This window comes from Drosophila obscura, unplaced genomic scaffold, assembly GCF_018151105.1.
Source record: "Drosophila obscura isolate BZ-5 IFL unplaced genomic scaffold, ASM1815110v1 contig_4, whole genome shotgun sequence".
Taxonomy (NCBI): domain Eukaryota; kingdom Metazoa; phylum Arthropoda; class Insecta; order Diptera; family Drosophilidae; genus Drosophila; species Drosophila obscura.
Genome location: NW_024542828.1, coordinates 3479835 through 3498361, shown reverse-complemented (window position 1 = coordinate 3498361; position 18527 = coordinate 3479835). Strand labels below are relative to the sequence as shown.

The window sequence follows — 18527 nt, the reverse complement described above, 5'->3', positions numbered from 1 at the left end:
TCTATGATGTTCCCTAACTCGGTCAGATTTGTCGAGTGCCTCACCCAGCTTCTTTGTTCCCACACCAACACATCTCCGTCCCGTACCGGAATGTAGTTCGCCTGGGAAAAGTCGGTAATCCGCGCATTTGTTGTGGTAAGGAGTACGAGGAGTATCGCGGCCAACTTGTGGGAGTGATAATCAGATTTGTAGTAATTGTTGTTTGATTATCTCAAATTGTCCTTATGGACCACCCTCCCTCTAATGAGGACAGATGTTCCCAGATCTGCCTGCACCCGTTCTTCCGTGTACAACGGGGTTAGCTTGTTTCCTAACCTCCTGTTATTCTTTGGGTATACTTTTTCACCTACTTCGAAGACTCTGTTTTGTCTACCGGGGTTAATCCTGCCGAGGTTGTCCTTTTGTGCCTTGTCGATTTTGGCTTTAATTGTCAACTTAAGATCTTTGTTGTTGGTATGAACTGCTTCAACCGGCCTCTCGTCTATGACCGAATGCAACGTTTTGTTGTATTCTACCGTGGCACGCATGATTAGTTCGATTGTATCGTCGATTTTTTTGTCGATCTTTATGCATCTTGCAATCTCTGCCAAGGTACTGTGAAACCTCTCTACCTGCCCGTTGGAGCTACTATGAAGAGGAGGTGCGTTAACTACATCAACTCCGTATTGGCTTTTTAACAGAGACGTAATTGTCTCGGAACTAAAGGCGGCTTCGTTGTCGCAATATATGGTCTTGGTATTCGGGTAGAAGTTCATCAATTGCAAGATGGGGGCACGTACTTCCACTATTGCCCTGGAAGCTAGGGGTTGCACAATGGCAAATTTTGAGAATTTGTCAATGCAGGTCAAGAAGAGTTTTTTATCTGTAGAGAAGATGTCGATGTGCAGCATTTCTCCTGCATACGACGGAATTGGGGTCACTCCTAGCTCTTGTTTTTTAGGGTGTCTATTATACTTTGCTTTGGTGCATACTTTACAGTTTATGACTACTTCATTGGCGAGCTTCGTCATCTTTGGGAAATAGTAGTCCCGGAGGATCTGCTTAACGTTTTCCTGCGCAGCCCTATGGGCACGATTGTGTTCTGTTGTGGTTATTTCCACTTGTTCGCTTGCATCTGTGATGTCGTTCACGAAATTTTTGCAATGCCAAAATTTGGTTGCCGGAAACCTCAGCACTAGGTCGTGTTGGAGGGAGGCTAAAGTTGGAAGGTCGCAGTGAATTGCATTCACGACATTCGGGTTGACCATCTCTTTTACTGATTCGATCAGGGAGTCTCTGTTATTAAAATGGATTATGTGGCGGGTTTTCCCGCCGAAGATAATGAAGTTCCGCCGTAGCGGCTGGCTTGCTTCTTCCAGAATTATCTGGTTTCTGAAACAATTTAGAGGCTTATCGGTGGTCTCCACTGTGTAGGTCAGTGAAAGCTCGCTGTGCATAGTGGCCGCGTCTGACTGTGGCTCGTCCTGTAAGTTATTAATGTTTTGTCGGGACAAAGCGTCGGCGACGTAGTTTTCCTTCCCTGGTTTATAGAAAATTTTAGCGTTGTGTTCCTCTATAAAGGCTTTCCACCGTTTAATTTTCGCGTTTGTGTTTTTTTCAGACACGGCGAAGGTCAGGGGCTGGTGATCAGTGAAGATTCGTATCTCCTTAGTACCGTATAAGTAATTTTGTAGTTTCCCTATGGCCCAAACGATGGCTAGTAGTTCCCTCTCATTTGTGGCGTAGTTCAGCTCGCAATCTTTAAGTGTGCGCGACACCATTGTTATTGGTCTGCCATTTTGGGAAAGCACCGCTCCGATGCCGCTTGCTGAGGCATCGGTGGTTAGGTCGAAAGGCAGTTTAAAGTCTGGGTACGTTAGTACGACATCCTCTGAAGCCAGTATGTTTCGCAGGCGGCCGAAAGCGTCGCGTTGCGTTTCATCGAACTGAACCGAAACTTTCTTTGACATGTGCTTGCTGACCGTGCCATTTTCTCCTTTGAGTATGGCAGTTAGGGGTCTTGCTATTGCCGCGAAGTCTTTGACAAAGCTCCTATAGTAGCTTGCTAACCCGAGGAATGACCTGAGGCTGAACAGCGTTTTTGGTTCAGCGTATTCCTTTATCGCCCTCACCTTCTCTGGGTCTGTCTTGGCTCCGCCCCTGGTCACTATGAAGCCTAAGAATTCAACACTTTCTCTGAAGAACTTTGTCTTTTCCGGGGCCACCCTCATGTTAGCTTCGCACAGGCATTTCAGTACCGTGTCGATGTGTCTGACATGGTCTTTTTCGTTTTCGGAAAAAATTATTACGTCGTCTACATAGACATAACATGTTTTCCCAATCTGTTCGCGTAGAACGTCGTCGATTGCCCTTTGGAAAATGCTTCCCGCATTTTTAAGTCCGAAGGGCAAGCGACAGAATTCGTATTTTCCTCCGTTTATTGAAAACGAAGTTTTTTCCCGGTCTTTTTCCGCCATATATATTTGGTGGTACCCTGATTTCAGATCTAGGGTGGTAAAAAACCTTGCCTTTCCCAAATTTGCTAAAATCATGGGTATGCTAGGCATAGGGTATCGGTCGGCGATAGTTCGCTCGTTCAGTTTCCTGAAGTCGATTACCAGCCGTTTCTTCCTGTTGCCGTTGGAGTCGGTCTTTTTCTTGTCTACGACCCAAATCGGACTGTTATACGGTGACCTAGATGGCCTGATTATTCCGTCTTTCAGTAGTTCTTTGACTTCTTTGTTCACGAAGTCTGCTGCTCCCATGGGTAGGGATACAATTTAGAGTAGACTGGTTCATTACTCTCGGTTCGAATGGTGGCGATAACTGAGGTGTTAAAGGGAAGCGCCTCGCTAGAGGTCGAGAAAACTCTAATTCTCTTCAGTATCATTTTCTTAAATTCGGCTTTTACCGCATTTGGGACCGTTAGGTCGTCGACTTGGGTGAAATTTACACTGTCGCATTCGTGGAACTGAAGCTGTTCCGTTACGTTTCCGTATTTGATTGTTTTGTCGCGCAGGTTTAATGCCGCTCCCGCTCGCGTTAGTGAATCGGAACCTATAATGGCATCAAACGTATTTAGCGTGTTCAACAAAAAAAATGGGGCTTTTAGCCCGAAAATGCACATTATGCACTTATTTCTTACTTCACTGGAGCCATGTATTGAGCTCACTGTGAAGGGGGAGTCAGCAGCAGTTACGTTCTTTAGCTCCTTTATGGGCTTCACGTAATTTTTTGCCGCTCCGGTGTCGATTAGAATTTTTAGTGTTTTGCCCGCCAATTGTCGCTCGACGAACGGCAATTGGGAGCGCTGTCTAAAAAATTAAGCAAGTCGTTGCCGGTCGGGTCGTTTTCTTCGTCGATCTCGGCGACTGCGGCCTCGGCTGTATTCGAGTACTCTTGTTCTTCCTGGTTATAGGCCTGCTGCACTATGTTATTTACCCGTTGGCGTCTCTGCCCCGATTGACGCTGGGACGAATTCGGCCTTTTGTAATTGTTATTACTTTGAGGCTTTCCCCAGCTTGTGTCCTGCCTAAATTTGGATAATGAAGGGTCTACCTCCATAGGCTGCACTTTATTCTGGTCAATAATTTCGGTATCCCCGCGCTTTGGCCAGAGGTTGTCCTCTTGCGGCTTGCCTTGGCCTTGCTTAGGAATGAAGTGTGGATTTTTATCCTCACCTTTCCATTGCTTGCCTTGAAATTTATTGTTGCGTTTGTTGCCCTCGTAAACAATAGATTTGTCCTTTATCGCTTTTGCGTAGGATGCCGCGAATGCACTTCTTTCAATGCTATTTTCGGCTTCCCGCGCTATCGCTAGCGCGGACGGGAGGTCTTTGGGCTGTGCTGGCAGCACCAGTGATTTGAGCGGCCGTTTGAGCCCTGCAATAAATGCGTGGAGGGCGTCGTCCCTAACCTCCTTATTCAGGATGGTTGCCGTGTCCGCATTACGGGACATGACTATTTTGTTCGTGACGAGCGTGAGTTTCCTCTCGACTTCGTCATAGTATGCCATAAGGTCGGCGTCACCTTGTCGAACCATTTCCAGATTCTGACGTAGTACGCGTAGGGACGTTTTGTCCGCGTATGTGCAATCTAGCCTGGCCAGAATTGCATCAAAATTTAACACGGTATTGTGGGACGTGAGTAGCGCTCGCGCGGTACCGCAAATTTTGTTTTTCAAAATGGCCACAGCCTCGTAGTGTGCCTGGCTACCTACATAAATTTTAAAGACTTCGTATGCATCTACGGCAGATTGCCTCCACGACACATATTCCTCATGGTTTCCGCTAAAGGTCGGCACCGATTTCACAATGTCTAACTTAACTTCGCACTTTATGTTAGGGTCGATGGTCACTCTTTTAAAGGTTTCTACTTGAGGGGTTTCTATAGTTAGGGCATTCACTTGATTCCTCATTCTTTGGATTTCACTGCTGAAATCCTGTGTTAAACGCCGTTCTTGTTCGGCGAGGGCGTTGGCGATCGCGCCGTCTACCAATGCTTTTATCATTCCTGCATCCATTTCTGACCGATTTTGTTTCGGCTGTGGGGGGCGATACCCTAGGTCTAAGCTTTCGTCACTATCGGACTGTACTTTTTGTTCCCTATAACTCCAATTCATGGGCAATTACTGAGAAAAAATCAAACCACACAGCAAGATATCAAATGAACAAACTCGGGCGATCATTTATTTAACCACACAGATGCACTCATTCGGTTTCAAAACAAAAACTTATTGTATTGCGTGACGTTCACACTTGCACTGTCAGATATTTAAATTTATTATATTTATATTATTTTCTTTTTATATATGGAAAAAAAATCTTTTTAATTTTTTATTTTTCTTTCTCTCTTTTACTTTTTTCAAAATCTATTATCTTTTGCGAACAGTCACTTACATGGTTTTATCTTTTGGGGACGTGGATTCTCTTAGGATATTTCCAATCCCGTTGGGCGCCAATTATCTTTAATCTATGTTAGTCCTAGCTGCGGTCCGGTGCGTAGGCTCCGGCGGCAGCGATCGGCTTCCGGTGGCCCGCTCTGGTAGCGGGGGGAGGTGGCTTGAATTGGTGTTGGTCCGAGCTGCGGCTCCGGCGGCAGCGATCGGATTCCCGTGTCCCGCTCTTGTAGCGGGGGGCGGTGGTTGCCGTTTGGCAACTGGGTCTTCTTATGGAGATTACGTTGAGAGGGTGACTGCCCTCTATTTCGCTGGCCCTTAAGGCTCAACGATATAATCAAGTTAATAAATGTTTTACGACATGTGTCGGAGTAGAAGTGAACGAACCGTTCGTTTATTTGTAAAATCTTAAACTAAACTTAACTCCCAGATCCCCCGCTCGCGAACCATTCATGCAAGAATGGAATTCGCTGACCACAGCACATCCGCTAGAATCAGGCGACGGCCGTTGGCCAATGGAGTGAGGGACGGCCCACAACAGCGTCAGTGCTGTGTCAGCTTTCTGAACTGAGCGCTGCAAGATGTTATGTGTGGGGTGGCGCAAGATGATGAAGTTAAGGGGGTGCGATAACTTGTAATATGTGTTAACTTGTACATGATTTCAATCAGGCGACAGACTGACCAATTTGAATTTGACATTAACTGTTTGGATATATAATCAGTGATGCATGCTGACGGCCCTTGACTTTGGGCCCTGCCTGCATAAATCATGTTCGACTGCTGTGGTTCATGATAATTAGCCGTATACCAAATATTCAAGTGTGGCTTCAAAGCAATCAAAAGCCAAGTGGCGACGTCTTGGGATCAATTAAAGTGGGTTTGGGCAACACTTTACTTAGATGAAGTGCAGCCATCTTTGGAGCACCTGGAATTGATTAGGAGTAAGTGGCTTCCTCTTCCTTTACAGAGATCGAGGGACGGATTAACCCATAGGCAGTTGATTAGGTCCCACGATTCAAGGGGCCCCACCGATTCAAATGTTAACAGAACATCTTTTTGAAAAAAAAAAAACTAATACCAAATAATAAATAAAAAATTATAAAGCCACTGAAAATTAACAAGAGAATACAAAATAATCTAAGTTTTTATTTCAAATGAAAAAATGAGGGGCGTGAAAAAAAGGAGGGCCCCCAAATTGCTGGTTGTCTAGGGTCCCGTTGAGGGTTGAATCGACCCATCCGAGTTCTACAGAATTCTGAGTTTCAGAGTAGTTCACTCTTTAGTATTGGGCATGATATATAAAGGCTAGGAAAAACCCATGACACAGGCACTTAATTTATTCCTTTGAACTTTGTTTTTGCCTCCAAAAGAATTCTCTACCAAATGAGAAATACACACAATACGAATATGTATTTCATTGGATTCTAAACCCAAATTATTGGCTTTAGAGGGCAGATGGGGATCATCGTGGCTAATAAATTTGAAAGCGAAATTTAATTACATTTTATTCGCTGGCACAACACGAAACTACTATTTTTTGATGTGGGGCAATGTAAAGCAATTAGCATTCAAAGGGTTTGGGGGAGTAGCAGGAAAAGCGAAGCAGCGAGATGAAAATGGAAATTGCCACGCGCAAAAATATATATTTTATGCCCAATTCAATGGATATTGGTGGGCTTGGGCCATCCATTGCGTGGGATAAGGATTGGATAAGGAATTTACAGAAAATATGAACGAGTGGGGTTGGCTGGCTGGCTGGCTGGCAGCCTTTTTGGGGCGCGTGCTAATTGATTATTTTGCAGGCGAGGGAAAAGTTTTCTGTTTGCTGGAAAAACCGAATCTTAATTACGCCCCAGAAGTCTCCTCTCTGTTTCATCTTGAATTTGGAACGGAGCGTGTTCCGGATTACGAATTCATGCGAATTTCCACTTAAGATTTGTGTGCTTAATGCTGCCCCATTATGATGGCTAAATATAAATCAAGACTCTCACCTCAGGGCTATTCCGGCGGCCACACTGCCTGCCACAATGATCATCAGGAGGCCCACACAGATGGCAACGATGGTCCAACAGATGGCACCGCAATGCCACAATTGGACGCTGCTCACCAGCAGCCATTCATCGTAGCCCGGTTGCACGGAATGGGTGATGTAAGAGTCGGCTGCACCAGCAGCAGCACCTCCACCATTCACCATCCTTCTCCTGTCACTCCACTCCAGGATGAGCAGCGGCCGCCATTTGTAGCTGCTGGCATCCCGCACAATGTCCAGCACTATGAAATCATATTTGGGAATGGCTTCCGTTCGACTGGCATTCACTTGGTCCGACGCCGCCGCCGACGCTGCTGCTGTGGCAATGTGCGTGACAATCAGATCGTAGAGGGGAAAGAGCTTTATGTAAGGGTAAAGTTCGTTCACACTGGCATTGTGATGGACCTCGGAGCCAGTGGGGGTTCCACCGGTCGAGCCGTCATCTCCCTTTGGTGGCATCCGAAAATTCTGCATTGTGCCCATCAGACCGGCGGCATTCAGAAAGTGTCGATGCTTATCGCTTAGCAGCGTCAGCACCAACAGATTGCTGGTGACCAGTCCCGAAACGGAGCTCGAGTTCCCACCACCCACCACCATCTGCTGCAGTGGTGGCGGTGGGTGGCGACTGCGGCGGCGAAGGCGGGCCAGATATTTGTAGAAACGATGCTCGACATTCAATGAGTTGGCCACCATATCGATGAGCAGTATTTTCGTATGCAGTTTGGTTGGAGGCGCCGCATCCACATCCTCCACCTCCACCTCCACCTCCGCTTCCACCTTTTCCATGCTGGCCAGCAAACGGAGCGTACTGTCATCGTTCAGTGGGGCCGTGATAATAATTGCTGAAAGTCGAAACCCCAAATGCAATGAGCCCGTCAACAGTAGTAGCCACCCAGTAGCCAGTTGGCAGTGGTTTTTTTTTGTCTTTTTTGGGTATGTACTCACCTTTGCCTGGCTTATCCTGGCCATGCAGGTCACGTACTGTCCTGCCAATTTCAATGCGATATGGTACATGCAAGTTGGCCGCAATGGCCAGTCCTAGGCCCCAATTGTCATCTGCAAACAGAGAGTGAGAGAGAGAGACACGGAGCGATAGAGATATGCTGTCGAAATTAAATTGCGTTTTTGTGGCACGTAAAGTGTTGCTGTTGGTGTCATGTGTCTGTTCCCTGTTCTCGGTACTGTTCTGGTTTTGTTCCATGGCTACATCTGATGTTTCTCTGTAGTTTTGGTAACCTTTTATTGGGTTTATAATTTGGCATGGCAGTGGTAGACCCAGTTTTAGGCTGAGGCTTGGCACTCGTTCTGGTTTCATAATGAGCTCTGTTTTGAGGGGTTTTTGTGTGTGTGGCTTGGCTTATGCAAATGTCAGCAGCGCTTGAAAGGTCAACTAAGGAGTTGATAAAGCGAACCCAACATGTTTAAGAGAGAAAGATATCCAAGGAAGGTTTTAACTGAATTTATTAAGCATAGATATCAATGCGATATACATTTATATACAATTATTACCACCTGTACCTCGGTATTTCATGGGGCTTACAGGCAGAAACAATCATTTATAGATGTGTATCGTGTGCATCATGAAAAATAGAAGAATAGAAATCCAACTAACTTTCAACACAATTTAAAGAGAAGAAAGTACGAAATTAATAGAACTTGCAGTGACAATTTCTGAAGCCCGGGCGCTGTGGCTTCTTTGGCGGTTCGGCGGCTGCCGTTTCGGGCTTCTGGCGGGGCTGCTCGGGCGGCAAATCGCAACCCTTCAGAGGCATAAAGCTGCAATGTCTGCGACACTTGTCCAGGTTGGCATTGTCGAGGCGAGCCTTGTACTGCTGCTCGGTGAGGGGTGCCCGTGGCACATATTTGTTGGGATCACAGGCCATGATCCGCCAGTTGGGATGGGCGCGCAGATAGTCGGTGCCATTCTCCAGGTACTCTTTGGCCAGTTTCATGCACGCGATCGGATCATCGACGGCCTCCCGCAGCTGGCTCTCGAAGTAAGCGTTCTCCTCCGCCTGGAGGCGTTTCATTTCGGTGACCTGGGCATCCAGAGCGGCACGATGCCGCAGCTGCTGGCAGTATTTCATTGCGTGGGTGACCTCCGCATGGACGAAACGATTCTCGGGCATTTTGTTCTCCCGCACTTCGGCCTCCAGGCGTAGACGTCGCTCGGCCTCTTCGCAAATCTGCAGCTTGAGAATCTCATGGCAGCGGGCTGCCTCCTCCCGCTTCAGACGCGTCATCTCCGCAATGTTGTTCTTGGTGCAGATGTCCACCTTGTACAGATCGGCCGTGCGATCGTCCAACATCTTCTCGATGCCCAACTCGAGGGCGTGCATGCGTCGCACATAGGCCAGATACTCGTGGGTGGCACGATTGAAGTCCAGCTTGGATTGGGCAATCTTCTCCCTGGCCTCCGCCTCCAGGCGCTCCGTTTCGCGACAGAAGGCGGCATGCTCGGCTTTGTCGGCCTCCCAAATGGCCAACTTGGCGCACTTGCGGCGATGGATCTCCTTCAGAAGCTCGTCCCGGTAGGCCAGATTCTTGGGGGGAGCAGGCTGGTGGGCCTTGTCGAATTCCTCGAGACGTATCTCCTCGAGTATTTCGTTGAGGGCGCGTGCCTCTTCGCGCTTCTCCTCATCCTCACGCGCAAGCTTCTCGGCATTGTCGAGCATTTGGATGGCCAGGACGTGCTTCACCTGCCCCTTAATCTTCTCGCGTCGCTCGTCCTCGAACTTCTGGGCGCAATCGTAGTCCTCCCAGCGTCTGCGGTTCAGCTCCAGCCAGAATTTCTCCTGCTCGCACTCGCGCCGCTTCCTGCGTTGATTCTCGAGGATCTGCTCCTCCTGGATGATTTTCGTCTCGAGCAGGTCCTGGTGACGCAGCGCCTCGCGTATCTCGTAGCAGTTGAGCATCACCTGTTGAACGCGTTTGTCCTCGAGGAACTTGTTCTGCACCTTGAAGTGCTCCTCCTTGATGGCATGCAGATGCTCCTTGCGGTCCTTGATGTCCTGATCGATGCGATTCTTCACCGTATTCGAGAACTCCTCCTCGTAGAGCTTGTCCTCCGCCTCGAGAATATTCTTCAAGCGAAGACTGCGCTCGTTCAGCTCCTGGGCGCGAACTTCCTTGGCCTTGTTGACCAACAAACCAATTTGGCAATGCAAACTCTTACGATCCGTTCGCTGAATGAACTGGAAGTGCTCCTGGCCATGACCCGACTCTTGCATGGTGACGGCACAATCGAATAATATATAGCCCAAAAGTATATTTAGAATGTAAAAAAAACTAATGAAAGTAATCTGAATTTCTCAGGTTGTGTCTACGTTTCGTTCCGGAATGAGTTTAGGTAGGTAGGGGGACAGTTACGGAAGGGAAAGTCAAAGGAAAACGGATTCAAAATCTATCTTTAATATACAAAAAAGGTAGCCCGAATAGCTCTCTCCACCAAAGCTCTTTTCCCATCAAAATCTGCATGATTAATGGGCCACTCAATGGTGGAATCCACAAGACAAACAACACACAGAATGCACCTCTCAATGGGCCCCAGAGGCTCCATTAAACTGTCTTATGGTCTCTGGGCCAAAGTGTTCCATAGATCATGAAAGCAAATGCAAAGCCCATAAACACCAAGCCGCCAATAGATTTTGCTGCATTATCATGCTCAATGTGCAGATTTCTGAACATAATTTATGGAATTTCACACGTAGAGTGGAGGAGAATGCTGTCTGGGAGGTCGGAGGTATGCGTGCTATAATTTTCTGACGAAAAGCTAATATGACATTACGCATACGCAGCGTTGTCAAACGTGTCATTTTGTGCAATTGTTCAGCGTTGTGTGAGCATGAAATTTAATTAGAACTGACGTGAACGGGTAGTGTCGTTCTCTGTGGGAAAAAAGCAAAAAGGAAAATCTTGTGGGAGCTTGGAAGCGCCTTAGGCAGTTTTCCCCGTCACTTTTCTCTCGCTCTCTTGCGTCGCTCTATCAACTCAATTAGCAATGCAGCTGACAACACGCTAATTAACTGAGATGTGAGCTGGAAAAACTTGCCAAAACACTTGGCCAGCTGTTCCACGTGAACAGAAAAAGGAACAGGAAAAGAAGCCGGAGTCTGCCTGCCTGCCTGCGAGCCTCAGAGCACAGCACCTAAGATCCTGCCTGCACTGGCCAAAAACTTTATGGCTGAGCTTCGCAGTGTGGGCCGGCTCCTTCGCCTATGCGATTGGCATGGAAGTGCATGTTTGCCCAAGTGCAAAACTGTGCAATTACGCAGCTCTGCGGAGAAACACCAAGCGGAGAGGAAGATGCAGCCTTCGCCTCAGTCATACGTCGTATGGGATGTCTGGCTGGGATTTCCTTTTTTATTTTTGTGTGTGTTTCTTGGCCTTGCCTTACGATTCCATATTCAAGACAAAGTTTCAGGCGGCAGGAATATTTCAGGGCGATTTGCATAGCGCTCCCCCGCGAACGATAATAAAATGTAATAACTGCCAGGGCAGAGACAACCATTTTGTGTGAGTGAGTGCCTGATAAGCCATTGCAGCTGTTACGCTCTTCCGCTGTTGCGAGGCCTGAAGGCAGGATACTGTTTCTGATTAATGTAGAGAGCTGCTCTTCACCATGATGGAATTTCTTACTTTATTATGGTTGTGCCATCTGTGCCTGGGATTCAGTGAACCATTCACTGTGGTTAATTCCTCGGCATGCTTTGGGCATGGCCAAGGCTCACTTTACTCGTAGGTAGCAAGTAGCAAAAGCGCATAGTTAACGTTGTCTGTTGTCTGTTGCACACACACACACACATACGTAGATGCATTGGACACACATAAGCTCTCTCTCCTTTGCACATAATGCACACACATACAGATGAGTGCTCTTCATGCTCATATTTGCATTTGTGCTTTTTGTACTGAGCTCTCAACGAGTTAAACCGTATGTTCTATTCGAGACTAACTAAAATATACACGTTTTATTAAATATATTACAAATAAATAAAAAAAATACTAAATATCGGAAAATACACAAATAAATGTTAGAATAAATAAATAAAAATGCTAAATAATAATTTAAATAAATTACATAGTGCTAAACATGTTTTTTTAATTAAGAAATGGAAAAGAAAAAATATGGAGTCCCAATATCCCAACCATTTATTATGGAAATAATTGTTGAAATTACTATTATTATTCTATAGAATATTTTGTTCCTTGTTGTTATATATTTTCTCTTCTCATTTCTAACCATTTTTTTATATTTTAATTCCAAGAGCTATAGTTCCCACTGGGTATCTTTTATTCGATTCACTCTTAGCTAATTTTTATGCATTTAAATATTCATGCGCCCGACTCAAAATTTAAATTGCGGCGCGTTCACTCGGAGCTGTGCCAGTGTTAGTGACTGTATGTCTGTGTGTGTGTGCCTCACATGTGTACCTTTGATTATATCCATGTATGCATAGTGCTTTTAAGTCCACAGCATTTGCTTGTGCGAGTATGGGTTGCCAGCGAGTCTGGTCAGCCAGGCGTTGTTATTTACAATCAACTCTTCCAGCACCCAACCTCAGCATCCCCGAAACGCCTCATAAAAACAGAAAAAGGTATATTTGAATCGAAAACCGAAGCTTTAGATGCACTATCGGATCAATAGGTGGTATTATAACAATGTGATCACATGACTAAAGAATGATCTGATCTTGAGTACCTACCCCAAAGGTTGGCAAATACTTTCTTCTTACAAAAATCGAATAATTATCTTTATACCCCTTGTAAGGGTATAAAAGGTAAAAAGACGTGCAAACACACACACGAAAAAAGTGCTCAAAGAAAATAGGTAAAGAGTAAAAAATGCATTGGAAAATCCATAATACAACAGAACCCACAGCATACCACCAGCCCCCAACCCAGAGTACCCTACTCCGCCTCCTCCTCTACACTTTGCCGCACATCAAAAATTTCCAGCGGGTAAACGAAATAAATGCGACGTGCTGCGCTTTTCCCCTCCGTTAGGGTTACATAGTTAGAAAGTTATTTCTTCTTGAATATTTTTTTGGACACTGCACCGAAATCGGAAAATGTAAGCAACAAAAAATTGGCTGAAAATATACAGAAGCACAAATAAATGCTCGGGCAGGTAAATAAATTGGCCAAAACCATAAAATAGAATGGCGCAGAGTGGTAGGGCGGCGAGAGAGAAAGTCCCCAGAGGAATGGATTGGTGGAAAGTGCTGTGGAAATTGTAGCAGATTGCGGGGCGCTGACTGGACCCGCATTCATTTATCTAAACGAAGCCACATGCAGTGCAGTGCCGCTGCTGCTGCTGCCTCTGCTGCTGCTGTTTTGCTCCTTCTCTCTGAAATGTAATCAACACATGTCACACGTGGCGTATACGCTATATCATTTGCATAGGCGTATGCCAAGAAGAGATGATGTCAACGCTGCTGTTGCTTGGCTTTAAAATTTATGGGAAACAGATCGGGATGTCCTTATACGGTTTATGAAGGGTTAGCAGATGATGAGAATGGGAGTAGCAAGCCCTAGCAGATTTCAAACAACGATTTTCAGATATCTTGGATACATAATATTACATATTTATTTTTTTGTGAATTAAGTAGTTTATATAGAAAACATTGAAGTGCTTAATTTTTGTGAAAGCAACTCCTGTCAAAGGAAAATTATTCCTGATTGCACTTAAGCATGGAGGATGAGTTCTCTTTAAAAATATCGAGGAACAAGTTTTTTGAATTTTAAAACAGACTGACTTCATGGAGGATTAAACAGAAAATAAGTTATCAGGGATATTTCAGACAGAGCACACACTCTAATGCTCGAAAGTCAGGCCACATGTTCCACTCTACACACTCACCATCTGACCGCTGGCCATTAAATGCTCATCATAAACTTGTCCCTTCATCAAAAACCACTTGCACACATTACAGATGGCCTCAGCTGGCCCCCGTACATGTTGAAAGTTCCATTAAAGGATATGGCATACAACTTAACCCAAAAGCCTCTACCGAAAAGTTGTACAAATATTATTTAAAATTATTCGCACATTTCCACGTTTCCGAGGAGGGTGGCGTTGGCCTTAAAAATGAAGCCATAATTTACTCTGCCGCATAAGATATGCCACACACTCTCTCTCTTTATTTAATTGCAACATTTTCGAGGTGGCAGACACCTTATCATGACAGCGACAGGCAGCATAAAAACTTAAATATAATTAAGTTTATTTTATATATCCATGTGTGTGTATCCGTGTTTTCTGTCTGTGTTGTGTGCATGTGTGTGTGTGGGGCGTAGAGTGGAAAACTTATAGCATACTTTGCAGCTGTACTCTTGACAGTTTTCCCGCATTGTTGCACGGTTGCTCGATTGTGGGAAGGATGGGATGCAATGGAATGGAATGGAATGGGTTGGGTTGGGTTGGGTAAAAGTTGCTGCAGTCCATTGAAATGCAATTAAAGTTGCAAATTGCTTTTGCTATACACACAATTTACATAATGCAGCAGAGATATAATCTTTGAACAGAAACTTTTGCCCATAGTTGAATTGATTGGGTTGGATGGGATGGAGGGGGCGATCCACCCGACTTCGTCATCAGAGATTTCTTATTTTGTATTGCCATAAAGATCTCCAATAAAGATTGCAATTTTTGTCTTGTCTCTTCAGCCAAAGTCAATGTCAAGTCAAACCAATCAGTGGAAATGGAAAAGCTCTGGCATATGGCCACTTTTTTATGGTCGCCAACTCCATTAGCTGTCACTTAGTGTAAAACAAATCATAAATGCTGCTTGGACAGCAGCAGAACTCTCCCCCTAATTATGCTGTCATAAAAAAGCCAGGCATTCCCATCAGCAATGTTAATGGGGCGTGGCTGTAAGTCCAGTCCAGGCCCAGGGCCCAGAGCCCAGAGCCCATCACGTTAATTGTTAAACACTTGAGATTAATGTTGGGCCTGGATCCTTCGGCGTTCTCTCGCTCTCTTGCCACCATTTTATGGCCAATTTATAGACAAAGATGTTGCAGCATTATTCATAAAAGTTAGGGTCTTCCGCCGCCTAACGCATCCCCCACAGGATTCATGTGGGGCATAAATCAAAGGAGGTGTGCGTGTTGCCTCCTGTTTGCCCAACTAAGCGGCCATCAGGGGACTGCCTAGACTCTACTTCTGGTCCGTGTACGTTGCCACCCTACACCACGCTCTGGCTGCTCCTCCACAGATGTGTGAATCGGACTGGAGGTCACGTTCTATGGATGTTGACTGTTGTCCGTGTGTGTTTTTGTGTCTGGGGGTGGCTTAAGGACTTCCGCTGGCGCAGTGATTCGGAAAACATGCAATTGTTTATAGGGGTAGAGCAGAGATCTTTAATTGACAAAGTTAAACTCAAAATATTGAAACCAAATTACCACAAAACTTTCTTTTTCAGAGCTGCCCTTATTCCTGGAGCAACCCTCTCGAGTACGTCTGAAGTTTCCTTTTACTTTCCTTTATATTTTGTTTGTTGTTTTTGCAACGTTTTTATGCTTTCTCTCCATAGAACTTTAACTGCCGTCTGTCTGATTTTATTAGCTGGCATTTGATTTCTCATCCTCCTCCTAGATCTGCTATATCTCCATACCAGCGTCGGGACATCTCAATTTTGGTTACGTTTTGTTTTTTTTTGTTTTTTTTTTTTTTCTTTTTTTGTGTGTTTGCTTGGAACTCTGAATTTACATTTTTACTTGGGTAGTTTCTTGAAAACCTTGGCTCTCTCTGTGGCTTGCTGGCGTTTTATTTTATAACTTTGTTTTTATGCCATTTCTCCAGTTGTTCAGCTGCTGTCACATAATTTGCACTTCTTCTTGGCGTCTTTTGCTTTGTTTTTGTCGAGGGGTCAACAAACTTAGCCATAGTTGAATAATGGCCAGCAATTATGTTGAGAAGGGGGAGCAAGCGAGTGGCAAGGAAGGCAGATAATCTATGTTGCTAAAGTCTGAGAAGGAGTGGCTTAATTTATAGAGAGAGAGAGCGGGAAAAGTAGTTACTTTTATTGACTCCGTCATTTGAAGACTTTACACCAAGAAAAACTATACTTTCTGTTGGATTTCATAGTTCATCTTCATCTATTGGAAGAATTCCACTGGGTGCAAAGTGTAACTATATATATATTATGCAATAAAAACTTTAATTGGAACAACTTCTGTTTTCGATTAATCTTTAATTGATTGCCTGCGGGCGCGGCGCAGCTGTTGCTTATAGTATGCTGCATTTGATTGGCAGTTAAATTAATTGGAGCATGTGGAATATTTAAGCTCAGAGCCAGTCTCTCTCTTTCTCTCTGGCTGTTTCGGCTGATTAGCTTCAGCCACCTAATTAAATTTCAAATGCAGCGCAGTGTCAACTTAATGGTCCTCTGTTTCTCTGTTGACTCTCTGCCGCCTCTCAGTCTCTCTCTACTGCTGTCTTTCTCTAGCTGTCAGCAAACACTCACAGATACGCACACTCACACACAGAGGCAACGTTAATCATAATAATGTCACCACTAATTGCATTGCGTATACGCACACGTGTGCTTAGAGTCGACTACAAGCAGCAGCTTCCTGTAGCCACCCTCTCCTTCTCTTTCTCTGCGTATTTCCCTCTTAATTCGCTGGCGACCCCATAATTTGGTATTACGTGGGCGCGACCGCCACCAGTTCCACGCCCACAGCTGACTCTCTCTCTGTCTCCCGGAGCTCGGGGAAATGTGTTTATTTAACATTTAAGCAAACAGCTTTCACCCGCTAACCATATAGGGGAATCGAGAATGAGTGGGCTGGGATAACAAGGGAATGGATGGGTTTGGGATAATATAAGATGGTGGCCGATATCAGAGAATGGAACGATGGCTAACGATTGTCAGGATTCACTAAGGGAAGAAGCTCTAGCTAGAGATATATACAGAAAACAAGTTAGGAGACATTTCCACTGGTTTTGCAATTGTTATATCAGCAGCTTCCTTCTGCAACTTTTACTCTGAAGCGTATCTAAGCTTGCTTTCGATTTCTTTTAATCAGCCAAAAGGTCTCTGCCGCTGAAACTTAATATTCATTCATTTGCATACCCCTGCCACGTAGATACGCGCACCATTCTTTAGATTAAGTGTAAAATACCTAAGAAAAATAAAAACCATTTAAAAAGTTGAATCACCAACTTCTGCTCTAGCCGCGCCGAAAATTTTCCATTTCCATTACCATTTCAGCATTTAAGCAGAAAAGCAATTTCAATGCAAATGCCGAATGATCAGAAAGGGAAAGCCTGCAGGAAAATGGGTGGAAAGTGGGGGAAGGGGGGCAGGAAGGAAAACTTACCGCCAACATAGATATCAACTTGCGACCAATTCAGTTTGCTGGCAATGCTCTGCACGGCCAGGGAAATTGCCTCGAATGATGGCAGAAAATTGCTCGAGATCTGCAACGAAAGATATGTACATATATATTGTTAGATGGAAAGCGGTAGGGAAAAGATGTTATGTCGAGTTTACACCAAATGAAAGAACTTAAATGAAGCACTGAGACCTGGTCCCCAGACCCCTTGGCAGCTCTATAAACATAACTCTACCGTTTGCCCCCCCCACTCTGTCTATCTTTGTGGCATTTCATTGTGTTCATTCTGTTGTTCTGTTGATTCTGTTGTTGCCATCAGTTGCCCAGTTGTTGTCCCATTCTCAATTCCCAATCCCCCTTTACCCATTTGCCCCATCCACAATCACCTTTTGTCTCTGTGGGCAGGCAAATGAAAATCTAAACACGAACTCTAGTGCCTTGTTTGTTAAAGTGAAACAAATTAAATGCTTAAGCAATTAAAGAACACAAGCTGGAAAAGAGGGTACAAGTAGATGACAGCTGCGATGTCCACTTGGCTGCCGACAACTGAAAAATAAAAATGTGTGTGGGGTGCGCACAACTTGTGGACTACAAACTGATAGAAATTAAACGATAAACGATTCTGATATAAATCAAAACTTTCTTGTTTTCTGGCACCTCAAATAAAAGCAATTTTGTAATTAAATCAAATTAAAGCCAACAATTCAGTGTGAATGCATTTTGTGAATTTAAAATTGAAGAAAATGTGGTTGCAAGTACTATAAGAATTCCAAATAAAGTTTCAAGCAAAGTGATACAAAATGAAGTAATGAAAAGCTGTTGAATTAGTTATGCCAATTGCATCCCCATTTCTGATTCGCTTAACCCAAGACATAATCTAAGAGCAATTAAGTTCTGTTTATGGTTGGTTCCGGATGTTCCCTCTTTGTGGATTAAATACACAAAGCAATCCTGCTGAAGCATTTTCCAATTCCATATAAAAATTCTGCAACAGTTTCTGGTTTGTTCTCTTCTGTTGCCCAAAAAATTAACAAATATACACTTCAGATAATGAGAACCCCCGTCTGGCAGGGATTTTTCTTTTGCTTATTTACGAGTCTCGTCAGACAAATAAATCTGCAACAAGGCCATAGACAATTCAATCATGTTTAATCAAAGCATTAGACCCATTCCACAACGAACGAAGAAACTTCAATCAATAATCGGGGACTGACTTTTAGTCCCCCTAGACCCTCATACGTACATACATATTGCTCCCCTTATTATGCTCTCACCCTCA

At 44.7% G+C, this 18527-nt stretch overlaps 2 protein-coding genes across 7 annotated transcripts in view; both read right to left on the bottom strand.

The window, feature by feature from the left end:
- LOC111072286 overlaps positions 1 to 18527 on the bottom strand; it is a 61464-nt gene that overhangs the window by 7989 nt on the left and 34948 nt on the right. For all 6 annotated transcript variants that reach the window (XM_022364038.2, XM_022364081.2, XM_022364090.2 and 3 more), the window contains exons 5-7: positions 17234 to 17333; positions 7850 to 7960; positions 6867 to 7746 (exon numbers count right to left, since the gene is read on the bottom strand). In XM_022364038.2, coding sequence (XP_022219730.2) covers positions 6867 to 7746; positions 7850 to 7960; positions 17234 to 17333 — 1091 coding nt within the window. The remainder of the gene's footprint in view (positions 1 to 6866; positions 7747 to 7849; positions 7961 to 17233; positions 17334 to 18527) is intronic.
- Positions 8348 to 10259, bottom strand: LOC111072331 (trichohyalin). The gene has a single exon (XM_022364113.2). The coding sequence runs from the start codon at positions 10132 to 10134 to the stop codon at positions 8551 to 8553; it is 1584 nt and encodes a 527-aa protein (XP_022219805.1). The 5' UTR covers positions 10135 to 10259; the 3' UTR covers positions 8348 to 8550.